At 44.6% G+C, this 24248-nt stretch overlaps 1 protein-coding gene across 1 annotated transcript; it reads left to right on the top strand.

The window, feature by feature from the left end:
* The first annotated feature begins 170 nt into the window (after positions 1–170).
* Positions 171–23364, top strand: Retreg3 (reticulophagy regulator family member 3). Its single transcript, XM_040749729.1, has 9 exons — positions 171–476; positions 14068–14174; positions 15077–15107; positions 16237–16363; positions 17110–17194; positions 18364–18501; positions 20016–20098; positions 20568–20700; positions 21463–23364. Exons 1-9 carry the CDS (start codon positions 238–240, stop codon positions 21918–21920), a joined length of 1401 nt encoding a protein of 466 aa, XP_040605663.1. The 5' UTR covers positions 171–237; the 3' UTR covers positions 21921–23364.
* The last annotated feature ends 884 nt before the right edge of the window (positions 23365–24248 follow it).

The raw sequence follows: 24248 nt of genomic DNA, 5'->3' as shown, positions 1-24248 counted from the left end.
CTTCAGTTGCGCAGACTGCGCGTGCGCAGACCCTGATCGCGCTCAGCGCCGGAACGTATTTCGACACTGCGTTCGCGTCCCTCCGGCGAATGCGCGATGGAATTTGCACGCGTGCGCGCGCGCTTGTGTCGAATCGGCCTTTCCCCGCCCCTGCGTAGCCAAATCGCGCTTCTGCGCAGTTGGTGTTATTGTGACTGCCGGGCCGTGGCCCCGGATGTTGTGGCTGCTGGAGGGGAGATGGAGGAGGCCGAAGGGGTAGCTGCGACCCCGGGCCCAGCTTCGGGGTTGGCTTTCAGGAGCCGCCGAGCTATGTCCGGCTCCTGGGAACGCGACCAGCATGTTGAGGCGGCGCAGCGGGCCCTGGTGGAGGTGCTGGGGCCCTACGAGCCTCTGCTGAGCCGGGTGCAGGCAGCCCTGGTGTGGGAGCGGCCCGCCAGGAGCGCCCTGTGGTGCCTGGGGCTGAACGCGGCGTTCTGGTGAGCGACCCGGACCCTCGCTAACCCTACAAGGCGCGAATTCGTCAGGTTGTTCTAGGGGTCTAACTCTCGCCTGCCCTGCCCTGTTCTCTTTCGCCGCCCTGGCTACTTCTCATTTAATGATGTCTCACTTTCCCCTCCGTCCCGTCCGCCTCCAGGCTTTGGCTCCCCGGGGCCTCACGGGGGCTTTGGCGTCTTACCTGCTCTCCCCGCACTCTCTCCAGGAGCTTCTGCTAGCACGAGTCGCTCGCAGTGAGCCAGGCGTCTCTTGTCAGCTAGGGAAAACTATTTCACTTTGAAACCATCTCCTATCGCTTCTCGGCCTTTTGGCTAAGATCAAGTGTGAAACCATCTCCTGCGTTTCTCTTGCCTGTTCCAGCGTTGTTTTCAGAGACTTTAACCTATGGTGTGAGGAGAGGCAGAGAAGGTCTTGAAAAAAAAAAAAGGTATCCATGGGTGTGAGGAGAAAAACGAGCTTGAACCGGTTATCATGAATTAGCATGTTCGATGCTGCCTCATGCAGTCAAGTTGGTGAAGTCGGTATGGAGCTTCAGCCTGAAAATTTGAAACCAGCTAGGCGGACTTCGGGTTTCATAGCGTCTACCCAGCGTAGTTTGTGTTTATTAATAACCAGAGTACTGATCAAATTCCAAGGGAACTGACACATTCCTGAGGCCGCTAGAGCTAAATGAGATGAGACTATCCTGGATAACAAAGTGTGTGCGCGCGCTCGTGTGTGCCTGAGACTCAGTATGTGTGTGTTAGGATGCTGGGGTTCGAACCCAGGACCTGGTGCATGCTAGGCAAATGATCTAGCAGTGAACCCGCACTTCGGACCCATATCATCTCTTTTTGGTACCGCTTCTTTCTTGACTTCAGGTACCCGCTTTCTTCCCATTAGTGCTTATTCAGGCAGGACCCCCAGCAAAAAGAAATCGGTGTTCACTAAACCAGTTTGTAGAACTCCAGCACCCTAACACACACATCAGGGACAGGACAAAAATTACTCTTAAAAAAAAAAAAAAACGGAGTCAGGGTCTAGCTATTTAGTCCTAGCTAGCCTGGAACTCTATGTAGACCAGGCTGACCTCAAACTCAGACTTCTGCCTGCCTCTGCCTGTCAAGTGCTGGGATTAAAGGTGTACATCACTGTATGCCTGACTCACGAAACATGTTTTTAAAGATTTAGTTCTGTTGTTTTAATTGCCTGTGTTTGTGTGGTGAGGGACTGTGTGCCAGTGCGTGCAGGTGCCTATGAAGGCTAGAGGCATTGGATCCCTCTGGCGTTGGAGGACAGGTGACTGAGTGCTGGGAACTGAACTGGAGGGGCAGTGTGAGCTCTCAGCCCCCGAGCCATCTCTCCAGCACTGCAGCACATTTTTAAACTGCAAACGTATTTGCTGGTCTCCAACACTGTCTTCCTTTTTGGTCTCTTATACCCTAGGTTGGCCTTGAACTCCTGATCTTCCTGCATCCGCCTTCTGAAGGTTTGGACTGTAGACTGGGCACCGTGCTCAGTCTGGACCCACCAGTGTTTACTTAAGCTGTCTGTGTTTAGAATCTTTCTTAGAACTCCTCCTGAGCTTTGTATCTCTTAAGACTTTGTGGCTGATCTTTATCTCTGGCATTTCCTGGTAGTTTGCCTGCTGTGTAGCCACAATCCAGTTACTCTTGTTACATTCCCGTCTCACAGTAAGAACATGGGGGAGATATACACCAAAATGAGGGTGGTTTAAGACCTAAAGAATCACTCAGGAGGCAGAGGCAGGCGGATCTCTGTGAGTTCGAGGCCAGCCTGGTCTACAGAGAGAGTTCCAGGACAGCCTCCAAGACAATACAGAGGAACCCTGTCTCGAAAAAAAAAAAAAAAAAAAGACCTAAAGAATATAGGTGGATGTCTGTGAATTTGAGGCCAGCCTGGGCTACAAAGTGAGTTCCAGGACAGCTGTGACTGTTACACAGAGAAACCCTGTTTCAAAAAAACAAAACAAGGCCGGACATTGGTGATGCATGCCTTTAATCCCAGCACTCAGGAGGTAGAGGCAGGCGGATCTCTGTGAGGTCGAGGCCAGCCTGGTCTACAGAGTGAGTTCAGGACAGGCTCCACAACAATACAGAGAAACCCTTTCTCCGAAGTTTGAGGTTTAAGCAGATTTCACTCATGTCTTTGTGAGTGTTGACATTTCACTTAGGAAAGTAAAGAATGATCATTTAGATTTTAGGCATTTTGAAGTAGGGTCATTAGTTTAGGTCAGAAAAACCAAATTGAACAGCTTTTCTTCCCCTATTTGTCAGGAATAACAATGCACAGAGCTGAGGTGTTTTATGCGTCTTGAGGGGTCAAAAGATTAGGTAATAGTACAAAAAAGTTATCAGAGGGCCAAAGAGACGGCTCAGTGGGGACTAGAATCTACCTCCAAGCCTGATGACTCCCGAAAACTGTCCTCTGACTTCACACACACAGAGTGAAAGAAGAAATTTTCAAGTCACCAAAATCAGAGAACAAAGTTCCTTCAGTGTCTGTATTCTCAGTTGTGGTTTTTCCGTACCTGTGCATGTCCTCTTAACTCCTAAACACAATAGGTTCATAATGGAAATCCATGTAGACAGTGTGCCACCAGGGTACCCCTCCCCCGTTCCATAGAAATTATGGAAGAAATTTCTGAAGAAAATTTTGCAGCCCACATCAGTCCTGGTCCCTGGCCTGTTACTGTCTTTGGGATAAGAATGGCCTTCCCTCTAAAAGCTTGTATTTTCGTTAGTCTGGGCACCGACTGCAGGTGAGTGATTTTGGGGAGACTATGAAAGTCAGCAAGGGTATGGTCACAGGATCAGAATAGGGCCCTTCTTGTAGCTTTGGCCTGACTCACAGGAGATAAAGGAACATGAGGGTAAAGGAGCCTTGGAAGTGTGTGTGTGTGCTCCAGGCTTCTCCTCCCACCTCATGAACAGCCACATGGTTGGGAGAGGTGGGAAGAGCTCCTTTCCAGCCTTGTCCCTGTGATTCTGTGGTTGTTGGGGACATGAGCTAACCCATGGTTGATTCCCTGTTGATCTCTCTTTTGAGAATTGCTTTTACAATCACCATTCTTACCAGTGTTTACCATTCTTTACTGGAGTTGTGGACTGTGTTATTTGCATGACTTAAAAATTTTTCCCTTCCCTAAAAAATGAAATGGAAAGTGATCCAAGAAGTGAGAGGCACAAGAGTGTTTTGTGTGTGTGTGTGTGTGTGTGTGTTTTTTTTTTTGGTTTTTACGAGACAGGGTTTCTCTGTATTGTTTTGGAGGCTGTCGGTCCAGCCTGGCCTCGAACTCACAGAGATCCACCTGCGTCTGCCTCCCAAGTGCTGGGATTAAAGGCGTGCGCCACCACCGCCCGGCCACAAGAGTTTTGATTTACAAAGGTAGAACCCACCTAAACAACGCAGGGATGGGAAGTAGAAGGGAGCACTCCCCCCAATGAGTCCTGGAAATGTTTTATTTAGAAAAATACACATTGATTTTAGGATTTTAATATTTCTTTAAATGGCAAGGAAAGCCCATTTCAATATAGGAATAGGAAATAGAAGGGAGGAACCCCCCTTTTAAATGAGTTTTGGAAATGTTTTATTTAGAAAAATAAACATTGATTTTAAGATTTTAATATTTCCTTAAATGGCAAGAAAAGCCCATTTCAATAGACACATTTATTCTTTGGGGGGGGGTTGATGGATCAGAGTGGTGCAAGCCCTTTGCCCTAGCACTCAGTGGGGTAGATCTCTGTGAGATCAAGACGGACTTGTTCTATATAGTGAGTTCCTGGCTGGGAGTACGTAGGCTGGGGGTGAGGGGGAAGCAAATTTTATATGAAACCAATTGACAGTGTTTGTGGTGACAGTTTCTTCTGTTTTTACTTAAAGACAGGGTCTCTAGCCAAAACTAGCCTCTGCTCTTGGGAGTCTGTTGCCTTGGAAGGACTCTTGTCTCTGATAGCCTAGAAGGCTCCCAGTGATGTCTTCCTCAGCTTTGTCTCTTGGCCATCCAGGTGGATTAGTCATTTATTTTAGTGCTGGTGTTGAACCCAGGGCTTCATGAATGCTAGGCAGACTCTCCTGAGCTGTGCTGACAGCTTCACCTTTAGTTTTTGCCTGTAAGGTTGGTACTTTCTCTGTTTTAGGGCCGGGTGGGTGATTAGCAGCTAGCTGGTTTCACTTCTGGTGTTTTGTGCAAGCAGCAGCTATCATACAAGTTGGGTGTCTGTTTCCCTTTCATTTATGGGTGACTGACTCATTGACTAGGCAATCACAATGCACAGTAATGGGCTCACTGTCCCTGTAGGGTGGGATGCTTTGTTCTGAAACACCACAGAGACAGCATGCTTGGTAATAACAAAGGAACCTAGAAATAGCATCTTTGATTAAAAATAGATGTGTCATCATTATTTATGATTGTATATGTTACTGTGGAATGAACCTGGAGCCTCCTGTATGCTAGGCAAACTATTATGTATAACAAACTCTAATTTATGTTATTACTGGAGATCTATGCTATAGCTAATTCCTGGAAAACTTTGGTTTTTTGCGGGTTCTTTTTTGAAATTTATTTATTTTTGTTTTATGTGTATCTGTGTTTTGCCATGGGTGTCAGGTCCCCTGGAACTGGAGTTACAGATGGTTGTGAGCTGCCATGTGGATGCTGAGAATTGAACTCTGGTCCTCCGGAAGAGCAGTCAGTGCTCTTAACTACTGAACCATCTCTCTAACCCCCCCAGAAAACCCATTTATTTCTAGAATTTCTCATGGTCTTTTTTGGACACCAGATTGCTATTCCAAGGAATACATTCTATTTGGGCTAGCAATTTAATTGGATTTTAGCCCCAAACAAACAGTTTACAAAAGGAGAATAATCCATGTGTGGTGGTGTAGGCCCATATGCAAGCATTTGGGGACTGATGTTTGTGTGTGTTGAGGCAAGAGAATCAGGAGTTAAAGGTCATCCTCAGCTATCTATCTAGTGAGTTCTAGGTCAGACTGAACTCTCATGAGACTGTCGCAACACCTTCCTCCAAAAAAGGAAAAACAGTGGATATATAAAACTTTACTCTGAGCCGGGCGTTGGTGGCGCACGCCTTTAATCCCAGCACTCGGGAGGCAGAGGCAGGTGGATCTCTGTGAGTTCAAGACCAACTTGGTCTATAGAGCAAGTTCCAGGATAGTCAAGGCTACACAGAGAAACCCTGTTTTTCAAACAAAAAACAAAACAATAGCAAAACAACCTTTACTCTCACTGTTATTTTAAAAATTAAAGTGTAGGGTCTGAAGAGATGGCTCAGTGGTTAAGGGCACTTTTAGTTCTTGCAAAGGAACTGGATTTTATTCCCAGGACCCACGTGGTGGCTCTCAGCACCTCCAGTTCAGGGATCCAACAAGTAGGCATGTGATGCATGTTTGTGCATGCAGGTAAGTATAGAATAAGTTAATTAGAAAATAAATGGAAATCAAATTATGCTGCCATTTTCTGCTTAAATGTTTTATTTTTTTTATTTGAGACAGGGTCTCAGTATGTACCCTTGACTGTCCTGGAACTCAATGTGTAGACTAGGCTGGCCTTGAATGCACGGAGTTCTGCCTGCTTCTGCTTCCTGAGTACACCACTATGCGTGACTGCTTACTAAGTTTTAAGACCTGACAATGTTTAATCCTTGGGAATATGTGGGATAGCAGACATGTGTCTGATAGAATCCTACATTGTATGACTTTTCTAGGAAGTAATTTGGCAATGTTTACTAAGCTAATTGGTTAATACCTTTTCTGGGGATAGAAGAGATAGGGCTTGACTAATAATTGGTATGTGCTTATTGAAGATGATTAAAATTCTCTAAAATTAGAGAATGGTGAGATAGTTTACAACTGAATATATTACAGACCATTGAATTAGGGAATTAGGCAGTTTTAAAGGGTGATTTTTATGGTAATGTTGTAGAAAATTGATCTAATGTTCTACTTAGTTAATTCTAGATAAGGTCAGAGGTTTGTGTTTAATGTTGCATAGTGCAAACTTTCTTTTCCTTTTTAATTTATTCGTGTGTGTGTGTATGTATGTATGTGTGTGTGTGTGTGTCTGTCTGTCTGTCCATATGAATGCAACAAGGCAACCACCATTGTGTGTATGTGCAGATCAGAGAACAACTTTGGAGAGTAGATTCTGTCTTCATTGTGGGTACCAGGGGTCAGAGGTCATCAGGTTTGTTGGGCAGTTGCTTTTACCCACATAGCCGTTTCACTGGCCCTGTTTTGTTTGTTGTTGTTGTTTTGTTTCTTTTTCTTTGGAGGGTCTCATAGCCCAGCATGGTTTAAGCAGCCAAGGATTACTTTGGACTCTGATCTTTCTACCTCCACCTCCCCAGTGCTGGAATTACTGTGCACACCACTACATCCAGTTTATATAGTACTCGGGCTCAAACCTAGGACCTTGTGCATGGTAGGCTCTAAGCTACATCCCCAGCCCTAGGCTTTTTGTGTTTTTGTTTTGTTTTTCGAGACAGGGTTTCTCTGTATTGTTTTGGAGCCTGTCCTGACACTCACTCTGTAGACTAGGCTGTCGATGAACTCACAGAAATCCACCTGCCTCTGTCTCCTGAGTGCTGGGATTAAAAGCGTGTGCCCGGCTGAAAATTGGTAATATCTTAATTATAAATTTTTTTTAGCCGGGCGTTGGTGGCGCACACCTTTAATCCCAGCACTCGGGAGGCAGAGGCAGGCGGATCTCTGTGAGTTTGAGGCCAGCCTGGTCTACAGAGCTAGTTCCAGGACAGCCTCCAAAGCCACAGTGAAACCCTGTCTCGAAAAACCAAAAAAAATTTTTTTTACAGACCAGTGCTATGTATATATAATACAGTCATTTTAAAAGTATTTGGTGCTTTTCTGGTGACATGAAAAAAACATGTTTATATATTAAGTAAAAAGGTTTTAAAATTGGGTATATTGTATGTCTTAGTCACTGTTCTATTGCCGTGAAGAGACACCATGACCAAGGCAATTCTTTTTTTTTTTTTTTTTTTTTTTTTTTTTGGTTTTTCGAGACAGGGTTTCTCTGTATTGTTTTTTGGAGGCTGTCCTGGAACTCACTCTGTAGACCAGGCTGGCCTCGAACTCACAGAGATCCACCTGCCTCTGCCTCCGGAGTGCTGGGATTAAAGGCGTGCGCCACCAACGCCCGGCCCAAGGCAATTCTTATAAAAGAAATGTTTGATTGGGAGCTTGCTTGCAGTTTTAGAGTGTTAGTTCATGATCATCATGGTGGGAAGCAGACAGGAATGTTGTTGGAACAGTAGCTAAGAGTTTTACAGCCTGATCCACAGGTAGCAGGTAGAGAAATAGATACTGGGACTGGCATGGGCTTTTGAAATTCTGAAGTGCACCCTTATTGACACACCTCCAATAGGCCACATCTAATCCTTTCCAACAGTTTCAATAATTTAGCTAGGGACCAAGCATTCAGATAGTCTCATTCACCACTAAGTTACACTTCCCAGTAGTTGGTTTGTTTACATTTGTTTATTTTAGACTTGTTAATTTTACGTGCATGAGTGTTTTGCCTACATGTGTATATGTATGCTTCATGCATGCCTAGTTTGTGCATGCCCAGTGCCTTCGGAGGCCTGAAGAGGGTGTTGGATTCCCTGGGACTGAAGTTACAGATAGTTATGAACCTCCATGTAGGTTCTGGGAATGGAACCCAGGTCCTCTGCAAGAACAAGTGCTCTTAACCTCCCAGCCATCTTTCCAGCTCCCCTTATTGTGTGTATGTACACATTCAGGGAGTCAAATGTGGAGGACCGAGGGAAATGTGTAGGAGTTGGCTCTCCCCTTCTAACATGTGTGCTCCAGGAATTGAACTCTGGTGGCTAGGCTTGGTAACAAGCACCTTTATCCTGAGCCATCTCACTGGCCTCCCCCATGCTTTTGTATGTTAATATTTTTAAATTAAGGTACTAGTCTTCACAGTGCAGAACATAAATGTGGGTGGTGGATCATTTTCGAAACTTTAATTTCACACATGCCTCTGTAAAATAAGATGCCACAAATTTTATCATATGGAAAAAATGATCCAATGCAGTGTTGAAATGTCTGCTTTTTCTTCTTCAAAAATGATACTTTGGCATTAAAAACAAACAGAAATCTCTGTTTACTTGAGTTAATGATGAAAGTGAAGTGTGTGTGCTGTGTCTGCTTGTGTCCAGAGAGTGCCCTTGAGACCTTGCTGCTGCATCTCTGTGGCTTAGCATGCTCTCCTGTTTCATGTTTCTCTCTCTCCTTTTCCTCCTTCCCTCCCTTGCCTCCCTCTCCATCTCTCTCTCCCCTTTTTTCTGTCTCACTAGGTAGCTAGCTAACACTGGGTGGCTTCAAACTTATGATTCTGTTCTCTTGCCTCAGTTTTCCACTATGCATGGCTCTGTGTGTGTGTGTGTGTGTGTGTGTATGTGTGTGTGTGTGGTGGTACTTGGAGCAAAATAATAAGGTGGGTTGCAGACAAGGTTATTTCAAAGTGATATACTCATTTTTATTATTTCTTTTTTGTTTTTTGGTTTTGCTTTGTTTTTTCAGACAGGGTTTCTCTGTGTAGCCTTGGCTGTCCTGGAACTCACTTTATAGGCCAGGCTGGCCTTGAACTGCCTCCTGAGTGCATGTGCCAATCACACCTGGCATTTTATTAATTTTTACATTTTCTAAGCCTTCAACAAATGTGCTTGCCCTTAGAAATAAGGAAAGTCGTGAAGAAAAAAATGGATGAACCTACAGTGAGCAGAAACACTAATAGGCAAAGACAGTCACCAGCTAAATAATTTATTTGTACATATTCTGAGGTGGCTGTATTTGCAGTTGTTTTTGCTTACTTGGAAAGTTTTTATGCTTAGTTGGGTTTTTTAGTTGCTGAAAAGTGTTTTGTGTGTTATTTTAACAAACTTTGTGGATTTGGAATTTAGTTTGTGTATGTATTTTCTAGAAAGATCTCATTATATAGTTCAGGCTAGACTTGAACTGTTGATCACCGATTCAGTTTCCTGAGTACTAGGATTATAGGCGTTAACCTAGCCTGGATGTCCTTTTTTCTTATTCCCTATTGTCTGGATTCCTTACTACTTGTTTGTCTCTTTGTTTTCTTACCGTTTGTCTTTTGAATCCATTTTATATGTCCTCTCTTGTTGTTGTTACATTGTAAACATACACAGCCGTACTTGGTAAGCTGCATGCCTTTCTACTCTTATTATTTCTATTTATTTTGTGACATGGTCTGACAGTGTATGCCTGGCTCCTCACAGAAATCTGTGTAGATTCTCTTCCCTTTGCCTCCTAGGTCCTGGAATTAGGACCACCACATCTTGCCTTTATTACTCTGTGCTTGGGTTGCTGACCAGTGGCTAGTAGGTCCTCAGATTTGTTTGTTCAGGTGAAGTATAGGCAATGAGAATGGGAAAGTTGGGATTTTGACACTACTGTAAGATAGTCTAGATTTGGGAGTAATACTTTTTGTTTGTTTGGTTTTTTTTGTTTTTTTTTTGTTTTTCGAGACAGGGTTTCTCTGTAGCTTTGGAGGCTGTCCTGGAACTCGCTTGGTAGTCCAGGCTGGACTTTTTGTTTGTTTTGATACAAGGTCTCATGTAGCCCAGGTCTTGAACTCCTGATCCTATTGCTTTCACCTCTGAAATGCAGGGTTCACAGACTACTGTGCCTGCATGGAAAACATTATTTTTATTGCTGTTGTCTTTGGAAAACCATCCTCTAACAGAGAGTTAAACATCTTCTCCCTGCCTGAGTTTCCGCTTCCAGCAGCCAGTCGGTTCTCCGAGACTGGGTGATGGTAGCCTGGCTTGTCCCTCAAGTGCCTGCAGGGGAGCAGTCGCAGCAGCACTGGGGAGTGGTGACCCTCAGTGTGGCCTTGTTGGGTTTGCTAAATTGTTGGGAAGATGTGCTGGTGTTTAGGAGATCAGTGACCTGGGGCAGCTCTCCAGTTTATTTCTGCTAAACTACTTCCATTGTTTAATCCCACGTGTAATTGTGCCCTTTTAAGTGTTGGATAAGAAAATTGGAATAGAGTCACTGGTGACTGGGTTTCTGATCCTGATTTCCTTTCACCCTTCATTTTAATATATTTAAAGTGTACAAGTAATATGCATTGAAATTTATTGTACAGAAATTTCTGTAGATAAAATCTGAAGTTCCAGCCGGGCGTTGGTGACTCACGCCTTTAATCCCAGCACTCGGGAGGCAGAGACAGGCGGATCTCTGTGAGTTTGAGACCAGCCTGGTCTACAATAGCTAGTTCCAGGACAGCCTCCAAAGCCTCAGAGAAACCCTGTCTCGAAAAACAAAAACAAAACAAAAAAGCTAGGGACAGAGCTCAGTTGGTAGGGTTCTCTGCATGAAAGAAGGCCCAGCTTTGATTCTTAGCATTCAAGTAGAAGCAGGAAGATGCAAAGGGCCCCACAGGGAGTTTAATACCATGCAAGGACACACAGGACACTCTCCAAGAAATAAAGTAAGTTGGACATGGTGGCACATGCCTTTATCCCAGCATTTGGAAGACAGAGGCAGCAGTCAGAGAGGTCTACATGGTATGTTCCAGGACAGCCAGAGGGATACTGTCTCAAAAACCCAAAAAATAAAATAAAAATAAATTTTAAAAAATTAAAAGTTTGGGGCTGGAGAGATGGCTCAGAGATTAAGAGCACTGACTGCTTTTCCAGAGGTCCTGAGTTCAATTCCCAGCAACCACATGGTAGCTCACAGCCATCTACAATTCAATCTGGTGCCCTCTTCTGGCATGTAGGCAGAACAGTGTATATGTAATAAATAAATAAACCTTAAAAATTTTTCCTGGTCTACAGAGCAAGTTCTAGGATCATCTCCAAAGCTACAGAGAAACCCTGTCTTGAAAACCCGAGACAGAGAGACAGAGAGAAACAGAGAGAGAGACAGAGAGACAGAGACAGAGAGAGTACAGAGCAAGTTCTAGGACCATCTCCAAAGCTACAGAGAAACCCTGTCTTGAAAAACAGAGAGACAGAGAGAATAGTGTCCTTAAGGATTATATAGTGTCATCAGGTAAGTGCTGAGCTGAAGGTGTTCCAAGGTGATGACTGATGACCAGCTGTTGATAACCTTTACCTGTTTGATCAATTGTTAATGCCTAGTGCCACTGTGATAAGGAACAGCTGAGCAGAATTGTGTTAGGTGGGTGTTGGTGCCTTGCATTTTCTTCTTGGCTTTTTGGCCAGTGTCAAATGTGATATTTTATAGGTAAGTCTGTTGTTTTCCTTAAAAGGAAGGAAAGAAGAAGAAAAAAAGAAGAGAATGTCTTATATAAGACAACCCAGGTTGTCCTCAAATTCGCAGTGTCACTAAGGATAACCTTGAATTTCTAACCCTCCTACCTCTAACTCCCAAGCGCTGTGATTGTAGGCATGAACTACCACACTGTCTTTATTTGGTACTGAGGGTCAAACTCGGGCTGCACTCATGCTAGATGAGCAGTTTATCAACTTAGCTACTTACCCAGCTCAAGATTGTTACCATCTCATTATGCACGAGGAAACAAACTTACTAAAGTTCACATAATGGTTCTTTTTAGGGAATCAAACCCACGTCATCTAATTTTATTTTTTGTTTTATTATTATTATTATTATTATTATTATTATTATTATTATTATTGAGGCAGGTTTCTCACTATGTAGTCTCACTGGCCTGGGATTTGCTGTATAGACCAGGCTGGCCTCAAACTCAAAAGATTCGCCCTGGTGGCTCCAAAGTGCTTGAATTAAAGGTATGTGCCACCATGTCTGGCCTGATTTTTGTTTTGTTTATTATTAGTATATAAATGTATGCTTGTTTGTTTTTTGAGACTCAGTTTCTCTGTGTAGCATCTGGCTGTCCTGGAATTTTACTCTGTAGACCAGGCTGGCCTCAAACTCAGAAATCCACCTGCCTCTTCTTCCTGAGTGCTGGGATTACAGGTGTGCACCACTACCACCTGGCTAAGTGTATGATTTTTGTTTGTGTGTATGTCAGTGCAGATGTGTACATGGTGTACATGTGGAAGTCAGAGGACAACTTTCCAAAGCTATTCTCTTCTTCCACTGTGAATTCTAGGGATTCAACTCAGGTTATCTGGCTTGTGTTACAAGTAATTTTACCCACCAAACCATCTCTCTTTTCCCTCTTCTAGCCTTGAAAGCTGTGTCTTGCTGGGTTCGGTGGTACTTGCTTGTAGTCTCAGAATTTGAAGGGTGAAGCAAGACAGTTACTTCAGTCTGTAAGGAGATCAGATTCTGATGTGAATGATGACTGCATTCATATACATAAAATATATGAATAAACAAATCTTTAAGAAAAAGAGTTTGGGGGCTAGAGAGATGGCTCAGAGGTTAAGAGCCCTGACTGTTCTTCAAGAGGTCCTGAGTTCAATTCCCAGCAACCACATGGTGGCTCACAACCATCTATAATGAGATCTGGTGCCCTCTTCTGACCTGCAAGCATACGAGCAGACAGAGCACTGCAAACACAATAATAAACATGTAAACAAACAAAAGTTCAAAGTCTCAAGCTGGCGATGGTGGTGCATGCCTGTAATCCCATGTATGTTGAACTACCACCCTTGCTGTCATAAGATGATTCCAGCTTGGGGATGGGGAACTGAATATGTAAACTTTCTGGCATGGAAGCAGGAGGAACTGAACATAGATCTCCAGCACCCATGTAAAAGCTTGGTGTGGTCATACATCTATAACCCTAGTGCTAAGAGGTCAGCGACAGGCAAATCCCTGGAACTCACTGTCTAGAAATCTATCCAGTTGATAAACTGGATTCATTGAGAAGCCTTGTTTCAAACAGTAAAGTGGAATGCCATGTATAGTGGCACACACCTTTCGTCCTGGGACTCAGGAGGCAGGTAGGCAGGTTTCTGTGAGTTCAGGGCCAGCCTGAACTATGTAATGAGTTACAGGACAACCAGGGCTCTATTGGAAGGACATCTGGCCCACACACATACCCACTTGACACAACTGGGGATAATTATGTTAAACAAGCCAGTCTCAGACAAGTTTGCTTTCCCTCATTTGTGCTTCTTAGATTGAATATTGCTACATCAAATTATGTATGTGTATATGACATGACAGTAGAAGTGGAACTGTGGAGGAACAAAGAGAACTAATGATTGGGGAAAGAATGAGAAATGCAGGGTGGGTGGGCATAGGGATGGAATATGCTATATTGACTTGTATTAGGGCTTACCTTTAGTACATAAATACTTTCTTTCGTCCTAACTTGCCCTGAACTGAATAGACTGGAAAGTTGAAAGGGTCTCCAGGAGGTTATTTGATTTAGTTCTTTACCTTACAGAAACAAATTACTGTTTCCATAGGAAAATAGCTGAGGTCTGGAAAGCAGGTGTGATTTAACCAAGGTGTATATATAACTGGTTAACACCTGAGCAATCACCAAGGCCTAGAACTAGAAGTTGGGTCTGTTCACCGCAGCCCATAGTGCACATGTGAACTTTTTTGAACTGGCTTCATAGCTTAGTGACCCTCTTCTGTTTTCTTTCTCTACAGGTTTTTTGCACTGACATCCCTTCGTTTTGTATTTTTACTTGCATTCAGCCTGATGATCATTGTCTGTATTGATCAATGGAAGAACAAAATTTGGCCTGAGATAAGAGGTAAAATTTTGTAGTATTAAGAACAATTTGAACTGGCAATAATTTTTTATATGATTTTTACCTTTTGGGTTTGTTTGTTTGCTTGCTTTTTGAGGGATATGTGTTGCTGAGGACTAATAACTGAAGTCTGAATTACTTGTTTTAGGAGACATTTGAAAAGCTTAAAGCTGGGCTGGAGAGGTGGCTCAGAGGTTAAGAACACTGGCTGCTCTTCCAGAGGTCCTGAGTTCAATTCCCAGCTCTGTTAGGAAATTGTAGCTGTAAGAAATCATGATGTCCATGAAACTCAGTGATGGGTGTTTTTGAGAGTATGAAGAAGGAAGGTTCTTCGGTATTGATATACAGTAGATGGGTTTAGAATAGTAAGACTAACTTGGGGCTTTAAAGTAAGAGTGGGAGAATGGCATGCACTTAGCAGATGGGCAGAGGCAGTGTAGGTTGGTTCAGGTGGGACACCAAAAGGTCTGCAGAGCCAGTTCCAGGACAGCGTCCAAAGCAGTACAGAGAAAAAAAGACTACATTGTTCAGAGCACATAAATAATAGGTGTCTCTAAAGAAAAGAGACACATCTCTAGAGTTGGGGAGCTTGGCACATCATGATGACTGTGAGCAGTTGGACACACTCAAGGGACGGGTGGACTGTTCTCACACACCTTGGCTGTCCATTTGTACCCTTTCTTTCCCCATGGAAAATCCTTTATTTTCTCCTTTAAAGATACATAAGCCATTATTTCATTTCATTGCCTGCAATATAACATGGGGTCTCTCTTTTTTTTTTCTTTTGGCTGTTAATGTTTACTTTTTTCTAAACATTAAAACTTGTTCAGATCAAGTGACAGCCAAATATTTTCAGGTTTAGTTTTGTCTACCAACTAATACTGGTGTTTGTTTTAATATTGCAGTGCCAAGAGCTGACGCATTAGACAATGAGAGGTATGGAATACCAATTCTTTTTTTTTTGTTTTGTTTTGATAGATTCTGTTGTATTGTTCTGGTTACATGTTCTTAGCCCCATATTCTGAACACAACATTATGCACTAGTCTGTTCCAAAATAATCACAACAAATTCTAAAGTTCAAGTTGGGAATATTCAGTGTCTTCTCATCTTTACAGGATGAGAACTTTCTGGAAAAGGAGCATTAGTGACTTGCAACCTAACATGCCAGAGAAGTAGCTGTATTAGTAAGCCACAGTGTGAAATCTTTTTTTTTGGGGGGGGGGGGGAGAAGTTTTCTCTGTATTGTTTTGGAGGCTGTCCTGGAACTAGTTCTTGTAGACCAGGCTGGTCTTGAACTCACAAAGATGCACCTGCCTCAGCCTCCTGAGTGCTGGGATTAAAGGCGTGCACCACCACCACCACCACCACCACCACCACCACCACCACCACCACCACCACCACCACCACCACCGCCCGGCCTACAGTGTGAAATCTTAGACTCAACTAATTTAATTGGTCTCCTGGCTTTTATACTGCATCATTTGGTGTTTTCTGTGACCTGTGGCTATTTTTAAGTTCCATGTCAGAAAACATTGGTTCCTGGCATCAGCAAGCCAGTGCTGAAGATCCTTTGTGTGTCTTACGGCCTCTGCTTTCCTTCCTCAATTCATCTACCCCATATGTTTGATAGAAGGAATTCCCTCTGCTGTGGTTTATTTTGGTTTTGCTTTATTCCCTCACTTCACCTCCCTCCTGGCTACAGTGGATCAGTTAGACTGCTTTTACTTGTATCCCTGGATTGCAATCATACGGGATTGCAATGGTCCAAGTGTGGTGTAGATGGTGTTTTAAGCACAAAGGGCTTTGGAGCTAGTGGCAGGTTTATACATGTGGATTAAGCCACTTGCTCATAGGGTGGAGTTGTCGGAACAAGTTTGTCTTCCTAGTCCCCAAATTCAAGTTTCAACCTGGTAAGCCAAGAAGAAAGACATGTTTCACCTCCAAAGCACCTGGGACTAGCCGCTCCCAGCCCTTATTTAAACCCGGAAGCATTGACTGTCTGCACATTGAGGTGGGGGGCCCTAACCAGGCTCCTTTCACAGTTCCCCCTTCTCTCTCCAATAGTTGGGGTTTTGTGCACCCTCGGTTGCTCAGCGTGCCCGAGCTCTGCCACCATGTAGCTGAAGTCTGGGTTAGTGGGACCATTTTCATAAGGAATCTTTTGCTTTTCAAAAAGCAAAACCCAGGCAAGGTAAGACCTCCCTTTTTACTTTCAGCTTTGGCCTTCAGTTCAGCTCATGTTAAGATGAAACACTGTGTCACGATGTATCCTCATTCAGGGAGGAAAGACTTGAGGTTCATAGAAACAAAGGGAAGTTATAGGAAGGGGTTCTGACTGGCATTTACAGTAAAGGCAAGAGCATGACTCCATGTTTGGTGTGCTTGTCACTTGGAATAGCCATTTTCTTCTGCTTTTTTTAATTATTATTCTTAAATTTTGGTGCGGGGATTGAACCCAGGGCTTCCTGCATGCAAGCAAGCTCTATAACTGGGCTCCATCTCCAGCCCCATAGAGCAGGCCATTTTCTTGTCTCGGGAAGGGAAGGAAAGCTTGCTTGTGTGCATTCTGTGTCATATTAAATGTGATAAATTTTGTGAGGTTTTATATTTTTGTTTTCTTTTTTAAAAAACCCACCACCAATACATGTTTTCAGAGAGAATTTTTGGCTAAAACATACTCACACCAATTTTCTGGCATGAAAGGTACAGCTGTATGGGGTTACACAGCCGTGTAAAAGGAGCTGAAGTAGAAGGGAATGCTCCCTTGCCCGTCCAGACAGTCACCATTGGACTGGACCGTGGCTGTCAATGTGACATGCCCATGCTTGACTCACATAGTAGAGAGTCTTTAGTCACATCTCTATTAACCCCGCCCCACCCCCACCCCAGTCCTTTGCTGGGTGGCAGAAACTTACTACTGCTTCTTGCTTCTCCCAGTTCTGCTTGCTGAGCTGTGGGATTCTGACCTTTTTGGCCATGTTGGGCCGCTGCATCCCTGGGCTCCTGCTGTCCTACTTGATGCGTAAGTGTGGATGGACTTCCCCCTATAAGCTGTGTGTTGCTCATAGCTTTTCCAGTCACAGCGTTGGGTATAGAGCAGTTGTTCTCAACCTTCCTAACCCTGTGACCTTCAATACAATTCCTCATGTTGTGGTGACCCCAGCCATAAAATTGTTTCCATTGCTACTTCATAACTGTCATTTTGATACTGTTATGAATCATAATGTAAATATCTGATATGCAGTATATCTAATAAGCAACCTGTGAGAAAGGGTCATTTGACCTCCCAACCCACAGGCTGAGAACCACTGGCCTAGGAAGAACACCATTGTATTTCAGTTCTCCAACAATTACTTTTTTTCATATACTCAGGACATGAAATACTCTGGTATTCCACATATAAAGGCATAAACTCCCATTTCCTTCTGGGGAGCTTGCAGTACCGGGGGTCCCAGCCCAGCATGTCATGCATATTAGGCAAGTGTTGTGCCACTGATATATACCCTAGCCCATCTTACCAAGGTGTAGACACTGATGATTGTTCACTGATGGTGTCCCACCCTGAAGAGCCACCTCTATTTATGGCACTCTCCAGACGGTTCTGAGGTTCCTTCTCTGTGTTCACTCTGGAGGACTTTTCCTGTAATGTAGTTACTTTGTTTGTATTGGCATGTACTGTTGGAGGCTGGAAGAAATTAGTTCCAGGTACTTTCTTTTATTTTATTTGTTTATATATATATATATTCGAAACAGGTACTCAACATAGGCCTTGGCTGTCCTGGAACTCACCATGTAGGGTAGGTTGGCCTTGAACTCACAGAGATCCATCCACCTCTGCCTCCTGCATAATGGAATTAAAGATGTCATGCTGGACATCTAGGTGTACTGTTTTTTATGCATAATTTATCTCAGAATCACATGATTGGTTATCATCACTTTGTTTTATATGTCCACACTTCCTAGCTCTGTCCCTGGGCTGTCTGGGGCATATTATATTGTGCACAGTCATGACCTGTACTGAAGTGCCTGCTCTCAAAACTGTGTATAATAGGAGCCATTAGTGGAGGTGACCAGCAGAAATAAGTAGAATTGTTCTGCAGTATCTTGAGTCCTAGGGACACAGTAGCAGAGGGGGATAGGTAGGATTGCTTTGTGTGGTCTCCATTTTCCTACTGTTTCCACTCTCCTCAGTTGTCACTGTCATGATGTGGCCTCTGGCTGTATATCACCGACTGTGGGATCGAGCCTATGTGCGACTGAAGCCAGCTCTGCAGCGACTAGACTTCAGTGTCCGTGGCTACATGATGTCCAAGCAGAGAGAAAGACACTGTAAGTGCCTTTGGCTTTCTTCCATCTGACAATTCGGGAAAGTAGAGAAGCCAGGTCTCACATACTGGCTAAGTCTTTAAAAGTGGGAGAAATAGGGTCCATGAGATGACTCAGCAGGTAAAGGTGCTTGCCACCAAACCTGATGATCTCAATTTAATACTTGAGACCTTCGTGATAGAAGGACAACACACACGCACGCACGCACGCACGCACGCGCGAAAGTTGTGCTATGACTTCCAGAGGTACATCATTTCATATATATATATATATATATATATATATATATATATATATATATATATATACATATATACAGAAACAATAGATAAAAGTAACAGAAATTTCAAGAAGTAGGGGGTCATTGGTAGGAACCCTGGGTGGTAAGGATGTATAATATTCTATTTCTGAGAAACCTAGGCGGGCTTGTCAGTTTTTCTCACTTAGGCTTCCATTTTAAACCAATTTGAGAAAAACTCCAAGTTGAGTAAAAGACACTGAAGATGTTCATGGTTCATCTGCTAGTATGAAACACCTTCCAAGTGTCTGAGCCCTGTATTGACTGCTTTTGTGCACCGTTTTAAATAACCTTTGCATCAATCTTGAGATTCAAGTGTTTTTGAACTGAGTAAATGTTAATGTAGGTTTTTTGCACTCTTAGTTTTTCAAGACAGAGTTTATCTGTGTAGCCTTGGCTGTCCTGGAACTCACTCTGTAGTTCAGGCTGGCCTCAAACTTGCAGGGATCTGCCTGCCTCTGCCTCCCGAGTGCTGAGATTAAAGGTATGCACCACCACTGCCAGCAGGCTTATACCTTAAGCCTTTTTTCTGTTATTGAAAGCTGTTTGCTAAAGTGGATTGAAAACAGATGCCACAGTGCACTACTAGCCTTAGTCTACATAACCCAAAGAGGCTATTGTAAACTTGTCCCTCTCTTTGGTATGTGGGCACCATCTTTCTCTGGGCCAACTGGTTGAAAAATATCAGTCCCTAAAAGCCTTGTTTAACCAGGTGAGCCCCTCCCTTCTCCTTCCTATGACTTTTCCCACTTATATCACTTTGCTTTGTATTTGCTCCTAGCAGATCCTCAGGAGTTGCTGGGTGGTTTGGTAGTCTATCATCTAGCCAGAATGTAGATATGTGTGGGGCTTGGAAAACAAGGGCACTGGAGGAAGATGTAGTCTCATGTGTTACTACTTAGCCTCAGCATCCTTTCCTTCAGACATTGCTATGCAGACTTAGGGCTGTACCTAGAGGGCCTTTTCATTTTTTCTCCCTTTTTTTGGTTTTTTGAAACAGGGTTTCTCTGTATTGCTTTGGAGCCTGTCCTGGAACACACTCTGTAGACCAGGCTGGCCTCGAACTCACAGATATCTGCCTGCTTCTGCCTCCTGAGTGCTGGGATTAAAGGCGTGCGCCACCACCACCTGGCTGCCTTTTCTTATGTCGTGATATTTTTGGAGTCTGAAGGGAGATTTTCCCTTGAAGGCATCAAGGTCTTTTGCTCTTTCCCCATAGTGCGCCGGAGAGCTCTACACCCAGAGCGTGGCCTGGACAACCACAGTGACAGTGAAGAGGAGCTTGCTGCCTTCTGTCCTCAGGTATCTTGTGTGTGGGAGCTGCTCTACTGGCCCATTTTTAAAACTCCTCTTTGTCTGTCTGGCAGCTCACATTTAGATGGTAACTAGGTTTTAAGCCCATCAAAGACCCTCAAGGACCCTAGATTTCCCTTACTCTCTCAGTAGCAGCTTTGAGGAGAGAACCTGATGTTGTATGGGCCTGGTGAACAGCACATTCGCTTGGGTTTCTTTTTACTTTACCATCATGGAAAAACTTGGAATTGACATAAGTCTTTTCAGCAGCCAGTTTGCCTAGAGGTTTGGTTAATATTTTTTGGTTACCTAAGACTGCCGGAGCTCAAAAGGTTGATGAGAAAATGTTCCCTTTAGTAAGGGAAGCAGCCTAACAGGAGTCAAGATTGTGGGTGCAGTTCCCATCCATCCTTGGTGTCACTGGTGGGCTTGAATTACTGATGACATTATCTCAGACTTGGTGTTTTCTTTTTCTAAGCTGGATGATTCTACCGTTGCCAGGGAATTGGCTATCACAGATTCGGAGCACTCTGATGCCGAGGTCTCCTGTACAGACAATGGCACATTTAACCTGTCACGGGGCCAAACACCTCTAACAGAAGGCTCAGAAGGTGAGAAGATTTGACCTGAGTTGATATAAGTCTGACTTTTGCATTGTAGTTTCCTTGGACAGGGGTTTACTGTTGTCCCCTCCCCTCCTGGGTTATGGCTCAAGTAGCAGAGTCAGGGTGTGGTATGGTACTGCTGCTTTTCTTTTCTTTTCTTTTTTTCTTTCTTTTTCTTTTTTCTTTTTTTTTTTGGTTTTTCGAGACAGGGTTTCTCTGTGGCTTTGGAGGCTGTCCTGGAACTTGCTTGGTAGTCCAGGCTGGTCTCGAACTCACAGAGATCCGCCTGCCTCTGCCTCCCGAGTGCTGGGATTAAAGGTGTGCGCCACCAACGCCCGGCCTGCTGCTTTTCTTGAAGCCCGGAGTCCCTTATTAGACTTTGCCTCCAGCCTCATGGACACAGTATAGGAAAACAGGCAGTTCTCTGGCAGTTAGTAGTCGTGGCCATCTGAGTGATGACAAAAAGCTAACCAGTTCCACAAGTTTTGCTTTATCTTAAGAAATACAAGAGTTTGGAAGCTGGGTGGTACTGGCACACACCTTTAATTCCAGCACTTGGGAGGCAGAGACAGGTAGATCTCTGAGTTTAGGGCTAGCCTGATCTACAGAGTAAGTTTCAGGACAGCTAAGGCTACACAGAGAAACCCTGTCTGAAATAAAACAAAGATATAGGGTGGGAGAAACTTGGTTATGTAGGGGATAACTTTTTGTGAGTCTGGGACACGAGACCAAGTAACTATCATGTTTCACATACCTGTGTTCTCTCAGACCTAGATGGTCACAGTGATCCCGAGGAATCATTTGCCAGAGACCTTCCAGACTTCCCTTCCATTAATGTGGATCCTGCTGGCCTGGACGATGAGGACGACACCAGCATTGGGATGCCCAGCGTGATGTACCGCTCCCCCCCAGGGGCTGGGGATACCCAGGTCCTGCCTGCTGGTCGGGACGAGGCTGCACTGCCAGAGCTCCTGCTTGGTTCCCTTCCTGGAGGATCTAACCTCACCAGCAACCTTGCCAGCCTGGTCTCCCAGGGCATGATCCAGCTGGCCTTGTCAGGGGCCTCCCAGACAGATCCTTCTGGCCCACCTCCCCGAAGAGCAACAAGAGGCTTCCTCAGGGCCCCTAGTTCAGACCTGGACACTGATGCTGAGGGAGATGATTTTGAACTTCTGGACCAATCAGAGCTGAATCAGCTAGACCCTGCCAGTTCCAGGAGCCACTGAGGAGAGACTCCTTTGAGGGGGCCACTGTGATGTAGGGTTTTTTCTCCCCTCCCCACTCACTGTGATGGGGCAAGGGAAGAACCCTGTCTTGTCCCCTGAATTTTATCTGTGTGCTGGGTGGCCTGGCTGACGCAGAGGCCTGCTGAGAGAACATACTCATTACCTTGCTGCCAGCTAGACACATTTTTGTGCTTAGTCATTGAAGTGAGAACGTGCTCCCCCAAGGGAGACTTCTCTGCATTAGGGTGGTACTACAGGCAACAGAGGAGGGGTGTTGATTCCCCTTGAGGAGTTAATATTGAGGCGGTAGCGCTGTTTGCTTTTAGTATGGGTGCTCAGGGGCCCTCACTGACACAAGAGCCCATCTCTTCTCCTCACCTCACGGGAGCCACAGAAGTCAGGCAGCAGCTACAAGAGTTGTCATCTTTGTCTTTTACCATGATTTGATTTGTGTTGTCAAAGTAAGTTTGTCCTTTGGTTCTGCAGAGCAGGCCCACTTCCTGTCCCTGAGCCCATCTTCATTTCTCGATGGCTGACCCTCAGCACTGTGAAGTGCTTGCAGAATTTAAGAAACGTGAACCTGATGTGGGGCTGAGCCTCTTGTCTGTCACCTCGAGCTTAGGGATCAGCTGGCTGGTAGGGTTGGTTGGGTGCCTCTCTGTCTTGAGGTCTCATGGAATCTTCAGGAGCTGCTATGTGGTTGTCTTCGGTGCTGTTAACCCCTGGCTCCATTTGACCATCTGTCTGAGCAGTGATCAAAGCAATATCATCCCATTTTTATGTTCCTGTTCCTTCCCCTGCTCCTCCTCTGGAGAAGCAATAATCCCACAGGGGCGGCAAATAGCACTTTACAAATGGCTGTGGTCTTCATCCCCGGGGCCACCAGCTCTTCTTGCACCAGCTTTCTTACCGTCTGCTTCCTGACCCTTTTAGGATGAACCCAGATAGGAAAGATGTGGAGGTAATCAGCGGAGCCCCCTCTGAAGGGTGTGTGTTCTGCAGTCCCTCGTCAAATTATGTGAAACAACCCCCCCCAATAATCATTGGTTCTAAACCTTCGCCAGTCTACTGCCTCTCTCTGTCTCCCAAATCAGAGCTCAAGCCAAATTCTATCCTTTTCTCCTCTTGCATTAACCCTTTGCTGATCCTCAGGGACCACTCCCCCAGCACCCCCATATTTGGGTGAGGGACGTTGGACAGAGCCCATTTTCATGTGCTGCAGGTTGGGGGTTGTGCTAACGTGTTTGCTCTTGGTTGATGGACAAGTTACAGAGGCCAGGGAGTGAAAATAATTCACAGTGAGAAGGGAATGGCTAGATGGCTGTTTCATAGACATTGAGTGCGGAAGTTAGGGGTCATGGCATCTCCCCACTTTAGGGTTCTCAAATGCTTTGGACATCTCTTTCCTTAAAGCCAGATGTCTTACAGGTGAGCTCTACGTGGGGAAAAAAAAAACGGGAGGTGAGGGAAAGGAGTGGGATTTTGCGTGTTTGCATGAATGTGTGTAGCTTCATGCATTGGGAGTTGGCAAGAGGAAGAGGGAGGGAAGGAGAGCAAAATCCAGAAGGTCTTTGTTGTACCAGTGGGATCCTGCTCTGAATCTCCTGAATCCTCCACTGTGAATTGGGGGAGGGTGGGGGGTGGGTGCTGGGGAATAAATCTTGTATAAGAACAATCTTTAAGGACTACCGTTGCATGGTGTACTCCTGTGATGGGTCTTCTCTCACTAATCAGGTAATAGCTAATTTGAGGCAGTGACAACCTCAGAAGAGGATGCTCAGGTAGGTGTCAGGGGCCCCAGTTCCTTCCTGTTTTTCCCTCATGAAGACACTCTCCCTGCTACAACCAAGACAACACCCCTGCTGGTGTTGGTCCCATCGGTTTTGTTTTTTTAGATTTGTTTTCTTATGTATGAGTACGCCTGCCCACATGCATGTGCACACCACGATTTGCCTGGTGTCTGTGGAAAAGAGAGTCTGATCTCCTGGGATTGGGGTTACAATTAGCGGCCACATGGGTGGTGCTAGGAACCAAACCAGGGTCCTCTGAAGAAGAGCAAGTGATTTTAACCGCTGAGCCAACTCTCCAGCCTCATTATTCCATCATTTTTAATTTTTTTTTCCATGACAGGGTTTCTCTGTGTAACAGCCCTGGCTGTCCTGGAACTCTCTTTGTAGACCAGTCTGGCCTCGAACTCATTGAGATCCACTTGCCTCTGCCTCCCAAGTGCTGGAATTAAAAGTGTGTGCTACCACTGCCTGGCTTCATTTTTAATTCTTTTTTGTTTGTTTGGGTTTTGTTTTGTTTTTCGAGACAGGGTTTCTTTGT

This window comes from Mesocricetus auratus, unplaced genomic scaffold (genome assembly GCF_017639785.1).
Source record: "Mesocricetus auratus isolate SY011 unplaced genomic scaffold, BCM_Maur_2.0 Super-Scaffold_100007, whole genome shotgun sequence".
Classification (NCBI taxonomy): Eukaryota; Metazoa; Chordata; class Mammalia; order Rodentia; family Cricetidae; genus Mesocricetus; species Mesocricetus auratus.
This window is presented reverse-complemented; position numbering and strand designations above follow the sequence as displayed.

What these genes read in the sequence shown, in the direction of transcription:
- Retreg3 (XM_040749729.1), top strand. Translation starts at nt 238, where the DNA reads ATGGAGGAGGCCGAAGGGGTAGCTGCGACCCCGGGCCCAGCTTCGGGG. An exon ending in AAAAGCAAAACCCAGGCAAG is followed by an intron (nt 16,364 to 17,109) that starts GTAAGACCTCCC and finishes TGCTTCTCCCAG; the next exon opens with TTCTGCTTGCTGAGCTGTGG. An exon ending in CCTGCTGTCCTACTTGATGC is followed by an intron (nt 17,195 to 18,363) that starts GTAAGTGTGGAT and finishes CACTCTCCTCAG; the next exon opens with TTGTCACTGTCATGATGTGG.